Source organism: Notolabrus celidotus, chromosome 7 (assembly GCF_009762535.1).
Source record: "Notolabrus celidotus isolate fNotCel1 chromosome 7, fNotCel1.pri, whole genome shotgun sequence".
In the NCBI taxonomy this organism is placed as follows: domain Eukaryota; kingdom Metazoa; phylum Chordata; class Actinopteri; order Labriformes; family Labridae; genus Notolabrus; species Notolabrus celidotus.
The window spans coordinates 30,765,778-30,783,462 of record NC_048278.1 but is presented as its reverse complement, the minus strand read 5'-3'; the positions used below and the strand labels follow the sequence as shown (position 1 = coordinate 30,783,462).

The 17,685-nt window shown below is 42.3% G+C and overlaps 1 protein-coding gene across 2 annotated transcripts in view; it reads right to left on the bottom strand.

Moving 5' to 3' along the window:
• Nucleotides 1-897: 897 nt before the first annotated feature.
• LOC117815386 (galanin receptor type 2-like) overlaps nucleotides 898-17,685 on the bottom strand; it is a 53,845-nt gene continuing 37,057 nt past the window's right edge. Inside the window, exons 1-4 of one of the 2 annotated variants that reach the window (XM_034687071.1) lie at nucleotides 8,741-9,148; nucleotides 7,676-8,227; nucleotides 6,609-7,582; nucleotides 898-2,829 (exon numbers count right to left, since the gene is read on the bottom strand). In XM_034687071.1, coding sequence (XP_034542962.1) covers nucleotides 1,830-2,829; nucleotides 6,609-7,489 — 1,881 coding nt within the window. In that variant the 5' untranslated portion in view covers nucleotides 7,490-7,582; nucleotides 7,676-8,227; nucleotides 8,741-9,148 and the 3' untranslated portion in view covers nucleotides 898-1,829. Of the gene's footprint in view, nucleotides 2,830-6,608; nucleotides 8,228-8,740; nucleotides 9,149-17,685 lie in introns of those variants that run through there. The other variant, XM_034687069.1, reaches the window with a different exon arrangement.

The following is a 17,685-nucleotide window of genomic DNA, read 5'->3' as shown; positions in this document are numbered from 1 at the left end:
GTTATAAAGGATGCTTGAAAAAACTGAACTACTGTTACTTAATTATACTCATCATGCTCAACCACATACTCATAGAGTAGGTGTCCATAAACTTTTGTACTTTTGAATTCTGCTGATGTAATAACTGTATTTATATTAATTGTTCATTTTGTTATAAATGTTATATTGTTTTTAGTATCAATTATTGTCTTTATGTGTCAATTTAGTATTTTTTTATTCTTTTTTGATGTTGGAGCCATGAAGGGATTCAAGTGTTTATATTATGTTATTTTGAGGTTTAGGGTAGTTTATTGTTTGCATACTTTTTGTGGTGTTATTTTTGTTGCTTGTTTACGATATGGTTTATTGTGGGATCAGTTAATTAGATTATTTAGGGGTCATGTGTTCGGGGCAGGGATATTGAGTTCATTTAGGCCACCTGTGTTCTTTTGTTTTGCAGGTAGAGAGAGGGGGGGAGCTGGGTCTCCGTACCTTTTGTTGACCGCTTATGATCGCTTAATTTACACTATTCAAGCTATTTATCACTTGTCTTCGCTACTTTCTGTTTGTGCACTTTATCATGAGTTGATTATCCTTTTTTGTTAATAAAAGGTTAAACTTACTTTTTTGTGCTATAGTGATTTTTTGCTTTTGCGTGTCCGACAATAACTAGGCCCAGCGTCAGCCTCTCAGCGGCTTTTGGCTCTTTGTAGTCGCTACATTTGATATTAGAACACTATTTGGGTGGAGGCTTCAAACAAGCTCTCTGAGTTTTTTGCCTCTTCCTGCACATTAAATTATTTATCTTTGCTGGGGGTTTTTTGTATGTATTTCCTTTTAATTGTGCAAACAAATAAACATAAACATAAAACATGGTTTCTGAGAATGAGGGATAAAACAGGGAAACTACCTGCATGGTTAGAAACCACAGAAGGTACGTGACAGTTTGTTGTGCATTCGTTTTGTCTTTGTTTTTGGTGAACTGACCCTTTAAATTATGTCTGATAGAAGCACCTCTTCCTGTTCTGGGATCCTGTATGTCTTGATACCACAGAAAAATGAGCAAATTAAGCCATTCACTGACTCTGACAGTTTGATTTTCTGCTTCGTGTACAGTTTATTTCATATCTCTTTGAATTCCCTTTCTGCGACTGTATGCATGAATAACTGCTGCCTCTGTATGTCTCTTTCACAGACCGCAGACAGTGATGGTAACATTATCCAGACCAGACGTGTCAGACAGCCTCCGTGCATGCTTTATCTGTGCGTGATACAACACGTTCCTGCATTACACTGTGACAAAACTGAGCCTTTATATGAGCATCAAATGGAACCGTTAATGAAGCAATAAGAAAGAAAAGAAAAGATAAACAAACTTATCACACAGTTACATCCTGCTGTGTTATTGTTTTAAGCACAAATGAAACCCAGCTGTGAAGAGCTACTGAATCACTTATGAAGTGCTTTGCATGTGATAGCGCACTGGTACTGCAATTCATCCTCTTTATGGAAAAATGTCCCTCTAGCCTGGAGCTAAATATCACTCCAACTCTTTCCCTGCAGGGTTCACTCCATCATAGCTCCCTCCACCTGACCTCAAAAAGCCCATCTGATTGGTGCAAACATCAGCTCTGGGTCCCCTGTGCTTTTCCTTGACACAAATAGAGAACAACAGAGGGACAGAAAGAGGGTGCAGACCCGGTCAGTTTAGCCTCAAGTCAAACAATGGCTTTTCTGAGGGATTAGCTCACACTGGAGACTACAAACTGTGCATCAGGAGCTGTGTGTGTGACAAAATAGAAGAGAAAAAAAAAGGCATCCCTGCTGATATATCAGGTGATCTGCAGCTTTTACAGGCTGGTCATGTCAGTGGTTTCATCCTCCCTGTCTCCTACCAGAGAGTGAGTTTGTGATGTTTTGCTTCTATGCTGCCGGCTGTAACAGAAAGCGTCTCTGCCCATGGTAATGATGTCCCTCTTATCGTTTGACAGACCATATATTCTGTCTCCTGAAAAACTCCTGAACGGTGTAATGTCTATTTCCACAGACTCCATTCTTAAAGCGAACGATCCTGCGTTCTCGTTCACAGAGTGTCTTCTCATTGGCAGGAAGTCTGCTTTGTGCATGGAGGTGTGAAGTGTGTGCAGCTGGCAGTTGAACAAGGAGCTGTCACACACGCTGGGACTGGACCGACACCAGTCTGAGATACTGTGGTCGGATCCCACTCTGCTGTCTGAACTGTCTCCGACCTTCTGTACCATCCCCTGGCCTCTAGCCAAGCTGAGCAGCCTGGGGACTGTCACAATGGACGCAGACGCTGCTACAACTGCAGCCGCTGCAATATGGTGACGCTCAGCAGAAGTTACTTTGGTGTCCTGAGTCACTGTGACAGGAGCTGTCACTGCAACTGAGCTTGAGAACGACGCCGAGCCAAAGAGAGACGCCACTTTCTGGTAGTACCTCGTCCGTATCACCTTGGCGGAGCGGTACAGATCCCCTATGAAACAGTAACAGATGGGGTTGAGGCTTGAGTTTGTCAAACCAAGCCACTGGGCAAACGGCCGCGCCTGCAGGAGCCAAGACGGCGGCCTTTGATCGCAATCAATCCAAAGGTCAGCCAAGTAGAGCGGAAGCCAGGACACGGCGAACAGCAGCACCAGACACACCACCATCTTCGCGATCTTTTGGCGAGTCTTGAGACGGGAAGCATGCAGAGCTTGGCTGCGAGGATCCAGATCAGCGAACGTGGATCTCTTTCCTCCCCAAAGCCGCCTTCCAGTCAGGAAGCCGATGGTGAGGTTAAAGGTCACGGGCAGGCAATAGAGCATCACAAACAGCAGCACATTGTATCTGGAAGAAAGAGAATAATCCAAATATATAAAACTGAAATTAATTCCCTTTTGAAACTTTTAACTAAAATCTGGTGTAGTAATATTTTCAGTCATAATATGTATTATATCCATATGTGATGATGTGTTTCATTTTAATTGGCATAGAAGCTCTGTGTACACTTCTTCTTTGAAGTGATGCATGAAGGATATTTTTTTCCAACCTCATCTTCAGTGTCAAGTTATGGATTGCAGCCTAAATATTGTTATCAGGAACACAATGCTCCTTTCACATCTGTCTCATCGCTTCAGTTCTCAAAAAGTAGATCGGAGGTTCGGTCTGCCAACATCATTAGCCGCCACTCTTTGTTAGAACTTCTAAAGAGATAAAGGTTTGACAGCTTGTTGTTTCAATCAACACTTATTCTCACACTTTGAAGCACTAAGTTTCACAGTTACAGAAAAGAAAAAGACAAGCCTTAATGACATACCAGCCGAAAAAGATAAAAGAACAGGAGAGTAGACAATACAAGTTGTTTTGGAGACATTTCACAGCTTGTGATGAAGTTACATGAAAACCTGTTAGGCATAAAAATAGAGTAAAGTCTGTCTCACTCAAACCTGTGTTTGAAGAACAATGGATTGCTGATTTTGAAAGTCTGAGTGTCCTGTACGCAGAGCAAGAACTTCACAGAATGTGTTAAAGCTGAAGTGGGTAGCATTTAGCTCACTTAGCAGAATAGTCTTAGTAGATATGGAATATATTATATTCATAAGTATGTTTGAATGAGGGTATAATCACCTGAATATAAAACATGTTGTTTGCTTCACTCAGAATGAGTCTTTTATATCTACATAAAGCACTGGTCCTCTTCCCTCTTCTATGGTAGCAAAGAACGGACAAACTAGTAACATCTACGTTTCTGTATTTGGTGTGTGGCCGCATGGAATGCACAGGTTGGAAGAAGATGATAGCGGTTATTTTTTGGAGAAGATTTTGTTATGATAGATGATTTTGATAGTAAAAACTAGTGATGTTCGGATCGATACTGAAATATTGATACTTCCGATACCTGATCTTTATGCTCTAAAATCCTAAAATGATACTTCAGTCATTTGAGGCAATGTATATCATTAAAAGGAACACAGTGGAAAGTAACTAAACCAATGAGATCTTGTCTAGGACAAAACAGACGTCTCTGGCGGAGTCCTTCGGTGCTGCAGGCAGGCACTATCCAGGTACAGAGGGAGAAATGTGAAGCTTTAAGCGGCGCTAAGCACTGTTGCTGTTGTTCAAATTAATAAATATGGTTAGGAAATAAGTAACTAAATGAATTCATGCTTCAACAAATAGCTGCATGAGTTCAGCTTGAAGTAATAATATGTGTATCAATGAAGTAATCTCACATTGGCAAAAAAGCCTAAATTTATTCAGGAAAGGTTTCGCTATTTTCTTTTTTGTGTGTGTTTGAGGCCACTACCTTGATATACTTATGAGTTTAAATTAAATAAATATATATCTCAGAAATACACTACTTTTTTAAAATTTACCAGATACATTAGGTGTATTTGCACAAAGTATCGGTATCGGATTGATACCAGCCTGAATTTTACTCAGTATCAGATCGGAAAGAAAATCGGTGGTATCAAACATCACTAGTAAAAACTTCAAGAATGGTGGATCATACCTTTCAAGCATCACAGGAGCGATCACCGCCCTACCAACAGGAGGCGTGAGCAGGAAAGTGTTTCATTCCAGAATTGAACAGCTAGATATTGCCAAATATTCCCGTTTCTAATCACTTTACCTTTAAATAAGTCCTTAGAAATCCTCTGGAATGACACTTTTGTTGTGTAAAAAGTTGCAGCTAACACAGAGATCTTTAACTTTCCTCTGCCCTGCTGTGAGGAGACACTTGAAATGGGTAATTCAATAGACTAAACCAATCAGAGAGCTGTCTGTTAATTGACAGCCTCCAGGGGTTTTGGCAGCTCAAATAGAATTGAGAGCCAATTATCTGACAGAACAGAAATTGTAATCCAGTAATCCACAACAACTACTGCCGATGGATCGCTAAGAGCTCAACAGATACATCGATCCACTAGTACTATTAGGCCAGAGCTGGGGGTTGTACAGATATATAAGTATAAGTATGGGTCTACATGTTTTCTGTTATGCATCAGGGTATTTCTACATTTTTTGTACAAGGTATTAAATACAGAAAAAGATACTTTGACTTCATTGTTAACAATCCTCTCAGCTCTGTCTGCAGCACATTAACATCCAGGTCTGTGCTGAAACAGGTGCATCGGTCAAAACTTCACTGCAGTAGTAGAACACTGTATTTGGCATCCTTACTCCTAGCAGATTAACTTTACATGCAGAAAATTGAGGAGTATCTAAAAACCCTATAGTCGTAGTCTGCAGGTGGATGCAGGGTAGGTGGTGCTAAAAGTTCGAGAGTAGCATTAGTGCTGGGCAGCTGTGGCATTGGCAGAGCAGAGGCAGAGACAGGGAACCTCGCAGCTTAAAAAGAACCGCCAAATATAGAGGATGTATTTGTCAGGTGACTGTGAGAATGACGTGTGGCAAATGGGAAATTAGTGAAGCTCAAGTTGGCTGCCTGAACTCGCTTACAGGCATTGCTCCATTTATGGGAGAGGCTGAAATTAATTTTGATGCCTCTATATGACCTGCAACTGCATCCGAGGCCGTCGAAACTGTCTTTATTTATATTTTCTAGGACGAATATTCACATTGAGTGATGCCTTTGACTGTTTGAGGACAGCAGGATGATAGCTTTTTGTCAGAAAACAGAGATTACTCACACAGGGCAAACATCAGTGAAGCTATTAGAGCTGCCGCTGTGTCCACAGAGGCTGCCAAAATCCACATAAACAGAAAGTTCCTCACTGGGGCTTAGAGACATCCGCCTTCTGAGTGCCCTTGTGTTGTTATATTGTAAACAAATGGTATTAAAATGTACAGTTTTATTTAAACTCAGAGGTTCACTAGATGTGTCACCTTAACAGCAATCAGACAAGTTTTTTCTTCCAAATTCAAATCATTTTACTTCCTAGAAAAGTCGTATCAGCTGAGCTCTCTCATCGAAACCCTTCAGCTGCATCAGGGTTTAGTGTTAGTTTACATAAGATCTGAAAACTGGTTGCTGAAAGTGAAGACCTGCATAAAACTGTGTTTGTAAAATGGACAGCATAAGCACTCCCTTCACCAGAAGTGAAGCCAAAACAGTACAAGTCACAAGCCCCGCCTCCTCCATGTTAACAGATGGGACATGGGTCAAACTAAAGAATTAAAATACACAATAACTATGCTTTTTGTCATGGCTTTTTTTTCTTATTATGATAATGTATGTCCATGTGAGATTACTTTTAGTTATTTGATTCTGAAAAGATGGGATGTGAACTCATGATTGACAGCTCTGTTGACGAATGAGGCCCCGGCAGTGTTATGTACCAGATTAGTAGAGTAGAGAAGGAAGGGTGAGAGAAAAAAGTAACTATCACTAACACGAGAGTTTTACATATCTGTGAGTGTCCGCATTTTATCCTTAAGTTAAAGGAGTGATTTGGTTTGGGAAGATAATTCTGCGACTCCACTGGCCAGATTTTTTCGGCGCATGTTTTAGCTCCAAATCAATGCAAGATCTCAATGTCTATTGCAGTGCTTTTTGGGCTTCTCTTTTCTTACAGTGGGATGAGATAGAGGTGCATCGTGCATATCTCAGTGAAAATCATCATGAGTAGTTGAAACAACTCTGGTATGTTGGCAGTACCTACCCCTGTTTAAGGCGATGCTGAGGCCACTCCTCCTGACACACCAGGATGGCAAAAGTCCCAAAGCTGATCTCCCGTCGCCGGTTCATCACCGTGATAGGCGCACATATGATAAAAGATAAAATCCACACCACAGCGACAGTCGCCAAGATTCGCCGGCGGGTAAATATGGAGCGAGCTCGTAGGGGTGATCGCACACTGTAGTAGCGGTTCACACTGATCACAGTCAGGGTTAACACACTGGCTGAGACTGAGACCGCCTGTGTGAACGGCACAGCTCGACACAAGAGGTCTCCGTATACCCAGGCTGTGTAGATCTGGCTTCCCAAGGTGATGGGCATGCAAACACACACCACAGCAAGGTCACACACTGCCAGGTTCACAAGAAGATTACGTGTTGCGCTGACACCAGCAAGCCGCCTGCTCCGCCTGCTGGTGAGGACTCGCAGGGACATTAAATTCCCTATAAATCCCAAAATGAAAGACAAGCAGTACATGATGGTGAGAGCTATCGTGCTGGGCTCGTGGAGAGTCCAGAGAAGCATGCTCTCCAGGTCTGCTAAGTCATTGGGGGAAAAGCTGGACAGGGAGAAAGGGAGGGAGGAGGCGGTGGGTCGGTACACAAAAGTGGATGTTTGCTGAAAGGATGGGGTAGGGGTGGAGAATAAAGGGGAGGAGATGAAGGAGGAGTAGGGGATGAGGGAAGAGGGCAGCAGAGAGGGTAGAGGTTGATGGATGGAGGCGGTGGGCGAGCTGAGAGTGGAAGGCAGCATCATAGAGCTGTGGAGGATTTTTGTGAGGTTGAATCTTTCCTGAGCATTGCCGTACTGCAGCAGGGGAGAGAAGCTGGGCTGACCAGACTGCTGAACCGGGGACCGATCCATGCTGTTCTCCTAGCTGGGGAAAACCCACAGCAGGAGGGGCAGTAAAGACGTATGATAAGCTTGTGTCTTGGATTGTCTTGCTTTCTTACCCCCCTAATTTGAGCACAAGAAGTTAGGTCACTGTGTTTGTAATCCAGTAAATATATTCCTGCTTAAATTGGTATCAATGTTTTCGGTCAGACTCACCGGCTGTGTCATGGTTTAAAATGGAACAAAGAGTTTTCATAGAGAGAATAAAAGTCTTGTTTTTCCTTGGTCCTCGAGGAAACCTGTTCAAAGATTCTTCTTACTTTGCAAAAAAAAAAATACATCAAAAAATCTGAATCCGAACAGCTGGAAAATTCCCTCCAAAAACATGACATCCGGTTCCTCTTCACCGCTTTGTGAACAGGAATACAAATCTCTGGAGGCAAGGCACAGTCCGCCCCGTTTCATACCAGATCCTATGAGTCAGCTGGACTCATGATGCGGTTCATCAGTGGTCCCAGTGTAAGTCTTTATGTAACATATGTACATTTTGTCCTCCAGGGAGTGGCAGTCTGAACCTGATAATCCTCCAACAGCTGCTAATAGACTTTCTCACCTTCAAGGAAGGCAAATCCAATGCAGACCTCCTCCCTCCCTCTCCTCCTCACACTCACACTCACTTCTCCTCTCGCCCTCAGTCTTTCACAGGGATGCAATCAGTTCTGTTTTGCGAAACACAGCAGGCATCAGACGCTGGGTCCACCTGCAGATCTGCAGCAAACAAAACCATGTCAAATAGCACATTCATGAAAAGAAAGACATCTGAAAAAGCTTGAACGTGCTCTCCAGGAGTGTTTAAGTCATAGCTTTACCCACCTAGTGAGTAAAAGATGCTTAAAGGAAGAAAGAACAACTATTATTAAACAATTATTGATATGTTGAGTCATTCTAGAAAGCCTTAACATGAATCTTTCATACGTTTCTTACAGCTATCAGGCTGTCACTTTGATTATATAACTATCATTTTGCAGATTTAGATTCCTCGATTGAACAGACAGAGAGAGAGAGAGAGAGAGAGAGAGAGAGAGAGAGAGAGAGAGAGAGAGAGAGAGAGAGAGAGCGTCAGTTTATTAGCATTTAAAAAGGCAAAAGGAAATATACAAACTAAAAAATGTGCCAACAACATGAAAAAAAGGACATATTTTTAGTCTTAAGTGCATAAAAGGATAAGAGAAGTTGCTGTTTGTAAAATTAAAATTAACTAACACAAAACAGTGATCCTACCTTCAGAGGAAAGCAAATCCAGCTTCATTCCAGTCATTGTTTGCTGACTGTGTGCGGATCCCTGCGTGATGATGCTGAGAGCCTGAAGATGCTGAGGAGGCATTCAGGTGCTGACCGAGCTGCACCAGTGAAAAAAGGAAAAAGACAGAAACAACGGACTGTAGAGACTGGGGGAAAGTTATTCTGGACTCGTTTATGGACGCTGTAAAATCCTTTGAGTGTCAGAGCCTTGGAGGGTTTGTTGTTGGCAGAGCTTTTTTTGTTTCCCTCGGCTCCTCTGACACCAAGCGGGCTCCTCAGATGTCTGCTGCGCTCGTGCCGGCGGGAGCACCCAGCCCGCGTGCGCAACTGCAGGACTGAATGTTAGAATGGGAGAGGAATAAAGTGAGAGAGGGAGCAGATGCTGCCCCACACACCTACACACCTACACACCTACACACACACACACACACACACACACACACTAACCGGGCAAAGGACGCCGCCACGCGCTCAACCGAACACCACCTCTGACACATCTGAAACCGTGCAATCAATCAAAAAGTGACCCTCACTTCGCTCTGCAGGATTCTTCTTCACCTCCTGGCTCTCTTACAGCCTGAAAAAAAAAGGTTGTTTGGTGCCTTTTGACACTCTTACCAGAAAAACATGTCCTAATCTCTTCTGATTGATGAGGGGGTGAGAGTAAGGGTGACTTGAAGATTATTGCTCCGGCTTCATTTTGACAGAAATCTGTCCAGTCTTTGAAAAAAAATGATCTATAAGTCAAACAAATTAGTCTTTGCATGGACTTCAATCACCTCAAACTGAGGGAGGGCAACTGAGGGAATGCAAGTGTGCTTCAAGAAAGCTGAATCTACTCAAAGCAGATGGCCAGTACGGCAGTGGCGGTTCTAGACCAATTTTACTGGGGGGGGCAGGCTGGGGCCAAGGGTGTTGTCAGAGGGACACATTCAACCCTGACAAAAGAGACTGAGAAGGGCGAGGACTGGCTGAGAACAAACTGGCAAAACATCAGTGCATCCCTATATACTAGACATATGTACTACTGTGTACTATATCAAAATGCAGACTGACAGCAGCTGTTTGGCTGTTTACACTCAACATGAGTCCCTTAGCACTCTAAGGGACTGGAACCAAGTGCCACACGCATGTGTTCTGCCTGCCATCGGTGCGATACCGAAGCATTTTTTATTGTATAATATTATTTTGGTGTGTGGGGGGGCACAGGGGGTTCCAGGTTCAGTTTTACAGGGGCACTGGCCCCTGTTGGCCCCTCCCCAGAACCGCCACTGAACGGCATATCTGAAAACACTACGGCAATTCAGAAAACACAACAACACTTTAGAAAACACAACGACAAATCAGAAAACACGCTGGCGGCACTCATATTTGGAAAACATGTAAACCATGTCCTTCTGGGTCAAAGGATAGACCAGTCCAATCAGGGACGAATCATTTCCCCCGAGGGTACATACTTCTTCCGGTTTGGTTAATGTCGTAGTGTGTTCTGAATTGCCGTAGTGTTTTCTGAATTGCCGTTATGTTTTGCACTTCAGGGCCACCGTAGGCCAGTAATAAATCGGAACATTCAACAATCAATGAAAGAGTGAGAAAATAAACATTTCAACTAATTAGAATACGTTTTTGTTTTTTGTTTTATAGGCCTATTTAAAGATGTAAAGTTTCACAAATTGTATACACAGGTAAAGTGAAATAATTTGAGTAACATAAAATTCATCAAACTATTTGGAAGTTTTTTGGCGCTGTGGGCAGGTGCTATGTCCTCAACATCTGCTTAAAGCATGTACTCCCCAAGCGGCAACCTCTGGTCTCAAAATATGAAGCCCATGCGGAAGTGTTATAAACCGCAGATCATTGAGACTCCACTTGAGGCTGGCTGCAGAAACAAAACCACATACACACCCATTCAAAAAAGACGATCTTTACAGCATTAATAAACATGTTTACAGCCTGGTTAAAAAAAAATGGCTTCAGTTTGAAGAGCTAATTTCTCTATCGGCACCAAGCGGCAAACTCCGGTCTAAAAATATGAGTCCAATGTGGAAGTGCTAAAAACTGCTGTTCATCGAGGATCCGCTTGAGGCTGGCGCCGGAAGTACCAGATACTAAATACACACCAATTCAAAAAAGCCGATCTTTACAGCAGAAATAAACATGTTTACAGCCTGGTACAAAAGACGAGTGTAGTCTGGATAGCTCATTTCTCGATCAGCGCACACTGTACGGGGGTGAATTTTTTTCTAACATTGCAATTTTGAAGATACTGAGATTACGAGTCTTCCAATGAGAGGCACAGCTGACTTGATTGACAGGCGGGAACACTGTAGCTGTTGGCTAGGAGGCTCAAAGCCCACCTCTTTACGTTACAATCACTTGACAGCAGTTAGGTTGCATCCAGAATTTCCAATATGGCTTCCGCCGACGATTGGCTTCAAAACGGCGCTTCAGAACAGATGAGTGAAGTCACGGATGCTACATCCATTAATTTAACAGTCTATGGTACTACCCCTAACATCTCCTGTTAGACGGCTGCATTGACTTTGAACTTGATACAACACATTAGCCCAACACCTGAAAATGACATGGGACCTTTAATCATCACAGACTGCAGAAACTACCCACTGGACTTCAAAGACCTTGGATTCTTTGCCTCTCCACTCTTCCTCCAGACTCTCTGACCTTTATTTCCAAATGAAATGCAAAGTTGACTTTCACCTTAAAAGATGACTTTGGACCTCAGGGCAACAGTCCAGTTCTTTTTCTCCCTAGCTTAAGATGTTGTCTCTGGTTCAAGAGTTACTTGATATTAGCAATGGTGCTGTTGTAGCCTCTTTCCTGATGGCCCTCTCGGTAGCTAATTAACTTGCATTAATATAAAAATGTGTCATTATCATTCCCACAGGCACAAGAATGATAAGCTTTTATTAAATGTTCCTCTTGCTACAGAGAAGCTACCCATTCAATTTATAAAATAGCTTCCACTCTTTTAAATACTGTTTGCAAGATAAAGAAATGTATTTACATTAATCAAATAGGGAGGAATAATTGAATAGGGCACCATTATCGATTCACAACACCCTCCATCTGTTAATATTGATAAGAGCTCAAAAGGTCTCTGATGACTGCAGGGTCAGATCCACAACCCTCTGAACTAAAGCTTTCCCCTGATAGACCAGACATAGGATCATATGAAGAAAAATACATTTTCACTTAATTAACTTGGAAGGTTATATTAAAATGTCATGGACCTGAATCCGCTCAGTATCAGTGAATTAATAATTCCCTGTCAGAGAGCGTTTTGATCAAATCAACTCCATCACAATTTATTCATAGCCCTCTGTCATTCTCACTACAGTGGACTAATGTATTTCCTTTGAGGTTGGCAGGTTGTTTCTCTTCTCCATTCATAAACACTCAGCCAAACATTTCAGCCAAAACCCAGCAGCACATGTTTATGTCTTGGCAACAAAGGTGGAGAATTGAGCTTTAAATCTAACTTACTGGTTGTTTCCGGCCACTTTTCTTCTAAATTAGCTTAACAAAGAGCAGCATCATAAGAATTGCTGCCACAGGTTTGAAACCAGATGCCTTACAGAGAGTCCCATTATGTAAAGGAAAAGTATATGGTATGGAGACAGGGGCTGTTTTCGAAACAGCCTGCTACATACTACTTACTAATGTAGCAAGCAGTAGGTATTGCCTACTACATACTGTGTTTGAATTTAGTATGTAGTATGACTGTTCTGTTCGATCTGTCATGCAGTACGCTGAGCCAGACGTCACTGGATTTCCGGTTTCGAACAGCAGAAGTAAACAACGGCGAAGCTGATAGATAAAATGCTTCTTTAGCATTCACTAATGATTTAAAAAGTTAAGAAGTGGTTTTTATGGAATTTAATAACTTTCACATTACCCAAAAACAGATTCCCACCGTCAAAAAAGAAGGAAAAAGAAAAAGTAGAATGAGCGCTGTGCATTGTGGGAAACAGTTCGCGAGGCAGACTGGTCCGATGCATACTGAGAAAATTTCCCAAATCAATAGACATCTGGGGAGTTTTGGCATACTGCAGATTTTGCTCTTGTTCACATACTACACACTACATACTGAATTTTGGCCAAATCAGTACGTACTGCTAGTATAATAGGCGGTTTCGAAAACAGCCAGGGTCAGCTGAATCACGTAATTAAAGGGACAGTTTGTTTTTTTTGAAGTGGGGTTGTATGAGTTTTATGCCACTAGTAATTGTACTAGCCACAACAGATACCGCTCATCTTAGCCCCTGTAATGCGAAACTGCAGGGGGTTGATAAAATGTCAGCACTTGCAATAAGTTTGAAACTTTTATAGTAGTAATTGACAGCAGCTCAAAGAAACAAACATTTTTCAGCCCTAGGGCTAGGCTAGCCCACTAAACATTAGACGTATGATGGACGTGCAGATCATGTCTATATTGCGTATGTCAGTCCAAGACCAATTCTGGATGTCTGCACAATGTACAAGTTAGGTCTGCTATTTGGACGTCTAACCATGACCCAACTTGGACGTCAATTTGCAGTTCAACATTTGAACAGCTGGACATCAAGTGTACATCTAAGCAGGAGTGAGTGAGTGAGTGAGTGAGTGAGTAAGTGAGTGAGTAAGTGAGTGAGTGAGTGAGATATTTTTTTTAATTATCACAGTGTCATACACCAAAGATGCCCAGCCCTCATGGGCTAACAAGACATGAATACAAGAGCCTTACAACAACACCAAATGTATATATACACATACACTCTAAAATGAGTTACAATTTGACGTAGAAAAGACGTCCACAAAGACCACATTTGGACTACAATTAGCTCCCAACGGAGGTACTGTGGCCATCATATGTGAGGATATAGGATACAGGTGATGGAGGGGAGGCTGTGTATCGTGACTACATCTGCTCCTTCAGAGAGAGTCTTCTTGAAAGACAGGGAAAATACTCACTGAGAGGAGAAATCGGATAAGCCCATCCAAGCTGAGGCATCTGATTTTTCTCAATGCCAACCTGAGGACATTAATAATGTTTGCTCCAGTTTGGTTCTGGTTCTGTTTGCTTGAGTTTGGTTCTGGTTCTGTTTGCTTGAGTTTGGTTCTGGTTCTGTTTGCTTGAGTTGGTTCTGTTTCTGTTTACTTGAGTTGGTTCTGGTTCTGTTTGCTCGAGTTTGGTTGTGGTTCTCTTTGCTTGAGTTGGTTCTGTTTCTGTTTACTTGAGTTGGTTCTGGTTCTGTTGGCTTGAGTCTGGTTCTGGTTCTGTTTTCTTGAGTTCAGTTCCGGTTCTGTTTGCTTGAGTTTGGTTCTGGTTCTGTTTGCTAGAGTTTGGTTCTGGTTTGGTTCTGTTTGTTTGAGTTTGGTTCTGGTTCGGTTCAGTTCTGGTATGGTTCTGGAACGGTTCTGGTTCGGTTCTGGTACGGTTCTGATATGGTTCTGGTTCGGTTCTGGTTCCGGTTCTGTTGGCTTGAGTTCGGTTCTGGTTCGGTTCGGTTCTGGTATGGTTCTGGTACGATTCTGGTTCAGTTCTGGTTTGGTTCTGGTACGGTTCTGATATGGTGCTGGTACGGTTCTGGTTCGGTTCTGGTTCGGTTCTGGTTCGGTTCTGGTACCGTTCTGGTATGGTTCTGGTTCGGTTTGGATCTGGTTCGCTTTTGGTTCGGTTCTGGTTTGGTTCTGGTACCGTTCTGGTTGGGTTCTGGTTCGGGTCTGGTTCAGGTCTGGTTGGGTTCTGGTTTGGTTTGCTTGAGATTGGTTATGGTTCTGTGTGCATGAGTTTGGTTCTGTTTGCTTAAGTTTAGTTCTGGTTCTAATCACAACCCTAACCCTAACACTTATCATAACCCTAACCCTAACCCTAATCCTAACCCTAACCCTAATCCTAACCCTAACCCTAATCCTAACCCTAACCCTAACCCTAACCCTAATCCTAACCCTAACCCTAATCACAACCCTAATCCTAACCCTAACCCTAATCCTAACCCTAACCCTAATCATAACCCTAATCACAACCCTAACCCTAATCATAACGCTAATCACAACCCTAACCCTAATCCTAACCCTAACCCTAATCATAACCCTAATCACAACCCTAACCCTAATCATAACGCTAATCACAACCCTAACCCTAATCATAACCCTAACCCTAATCATAACTCTAATCACAACCCTAACCCTAATCATAACCCTAATCCTAACCCTAATCCTAACCCTAACCCTAATCCTAACCCTAATCACAACCCTAACCCTAATCATAACCCTAACCCTAATCATAACCCTAATCCTAACCCTAATCCTAACCCTAATCACAACCCTAACCCTAATCATAACCCTAACCCTAATCATAACCCTAACCCTAACCCTAACCCCAATCCTAACCCTAATCACAACCCTAACCCTAACCCTAATCCTAACCCTAAACATAACCCTGACCCTGACCCTAACCCTTCTAATCACAACCCTAACCCTAACCCTAACCCTTACCCTTATCATAACCCTAATCCTAACCCTAAACATAACCCTAACCCTAACCCTTCTAATCACAACTCTATCCCTAACCCTTATCATAACCCTAACCCTTATCCTAACCCTAAACATAACCCTAACCCTGACCCTAACCCTTCTAATCACAACCCTAACCCTAACCCTAACCCTTACCCTTATCCTAACCCTAATCCTAACCCTAAACATAACCCTAACCCTAATTCTAACTCAACCCTAATCCTAATCACAACCCTCACCCTAATCCTAATCATAACCCTAACCCTAATCACAACCCTAATCACAACCCTAACCCTAATCCTTACCCTAATCATAACCCTAACCCTAATCCTAACCATAACTCTAACTCTTACCCTAACCCTAATCATAACCTTATTACCCTAGAATGGTTTTGTAAAAGAATAAATGCACAAAATTGGGCAATTATAAAGCTTCTCATAAAAGCCCTGTATGGGTTTTCAACACACAAACCATTAGTTTTTCAAAGTTAAGGTAAAACATACGGCTACAAAAGATCCTAAATTAAGATCCTTTTGGGAGACGAAAGAGCCGGCTCTTCTTTGGGAGCCGAGTCAGAAGAGCCCGTCTCTGAAAAGAGCCGATCTTCCCATCACTAAAGCACATGCTTACTACCATTTGCACTCTTAGATGCCCTTGGAACTATTTGTATTGTAAAACGTATCAATGTAAATCCTTCAGACCTGTACCATAGTGATAAACAGATAACACTTCAATTTGAATCAAGTAAATACCACTTGTATACTTTAAAACAGAGGGTCATTTCATTCCTTGTGGACTCAACATGACAGCATTTAGACTTTTCAAGTAATTGATCTTAAACGCTTTCAGAAAATTAACAGTAGCAAGACTCACATATCCCTTCAAGCCACCAAATGGTATCATAACAATGGTGTATATGCTGTTTTGTAATGACACAACCCAATTTTATAATTTATTAGAAATGTATTCAAATTATTTCACAGACCCCATGCTATGGTTCACGGACCCCCAGGGGTCCCAGGACCCCACTTTGAGAACAACTGAGCTAGAGTACGGTAATTGAGCTCTCAGCCTGCAGAGAAAGTTGTGAGGCACAGACCCCCAAGCTCTCTGCCCGACTCCACTGGTCACACTATAACTTAAATATAAGACTCTTTGAATCAAAAGAGCACTCTACAAGGTTCATGTACCATAAAACTAGACAATAAACCCCCGTTTTCTGTGAATGCATGATTATGAAGTGAAGGAGAAAAGATGTGAAAAAAGTTGCGCAGGGTTCGCTGTCTTTTCCAGCACAGCGTGCACTCAACTTTCAATGAATGGGGATGTGTTTTGTTAATAGGGTCAGGTCGCACGCAGCCATGTTGGAATAATTTTCCAGGACTATATGTGATTTTCCAGGACATTTTACATTTTCTCCCATTTTCCAGGTGTACTGGAAAACTGGTCAACTGTTTTCCAGGTTTTCCAGGTTTTCCAGGACGCGTGGGAACCCTGAATGCAAAAAATGGTCACACTGAAAAACAGTCGGTTATAAAACCAACCTGAACCATATAACTGAAAAGATATAACCAGGAAATAACGAAATCGGGCCAATAAAACACCTTATTACTGTTCCAGACTCAAACACAAAGATCACCAAAAATTCACCCTCCGACAACGTCTACTGTAATCGAAATGTGGGTCATCAAAATACAAATGACAAATAAATAAATGTCACAAGAAACAAGATACAGAAACCTCTTCATTTAAGCCTCTAGGAGACTCTGTCTGCAGGTAGTGGATCTAATGAGCCTCTCTGAAGGAGTTTCTTGTCCCTATCATCCACCCTTGACAATGGCACAACGGACTCATTCCCCTTGAAACTGCAGGGGGGAACAGCATGCAAGCTAGGCTACAGTTTCCAGCGGACGATGTCACTTCTGCCACGCAACTAAGCCAATTTTGCAAGACTCTGAAACCACGCACTTGGCTTAGGTGTACGCTCTACTTGGGGATTTTTTCAGCACTTCACTTTGCCACCTGAAAGCCTGTTTGTCTTTGCACTATTTGCTGACACAACACAGCTCTTCAGCCTGCTGTGTCTCCCTGCAGTTTCTCATTAAAGGGGCCGAGCTGAGGGGCATCTGTTGTGGCTAGTACAATTACTAGTGACATAAAACCTATACAACCCCTCCTCAAAAAAATTGAAATATCCCTTTAAGGCTCCCGGGAGATCAAGTTTCTATCTGGTTATAAAACATACTGAGATTAAAACTGATGCCAAAGGGAAACAATACCATTAGCATGAGTGTATCATTTCTGTATTGTAATATTCAAAACTTGTAACCACTGTCACTGGGAAGGGGGTAGAAATGTTCAAATAGAAACAAAGTGCTAAAGAAAAGGTCCTTTTACATCAAGGTGGA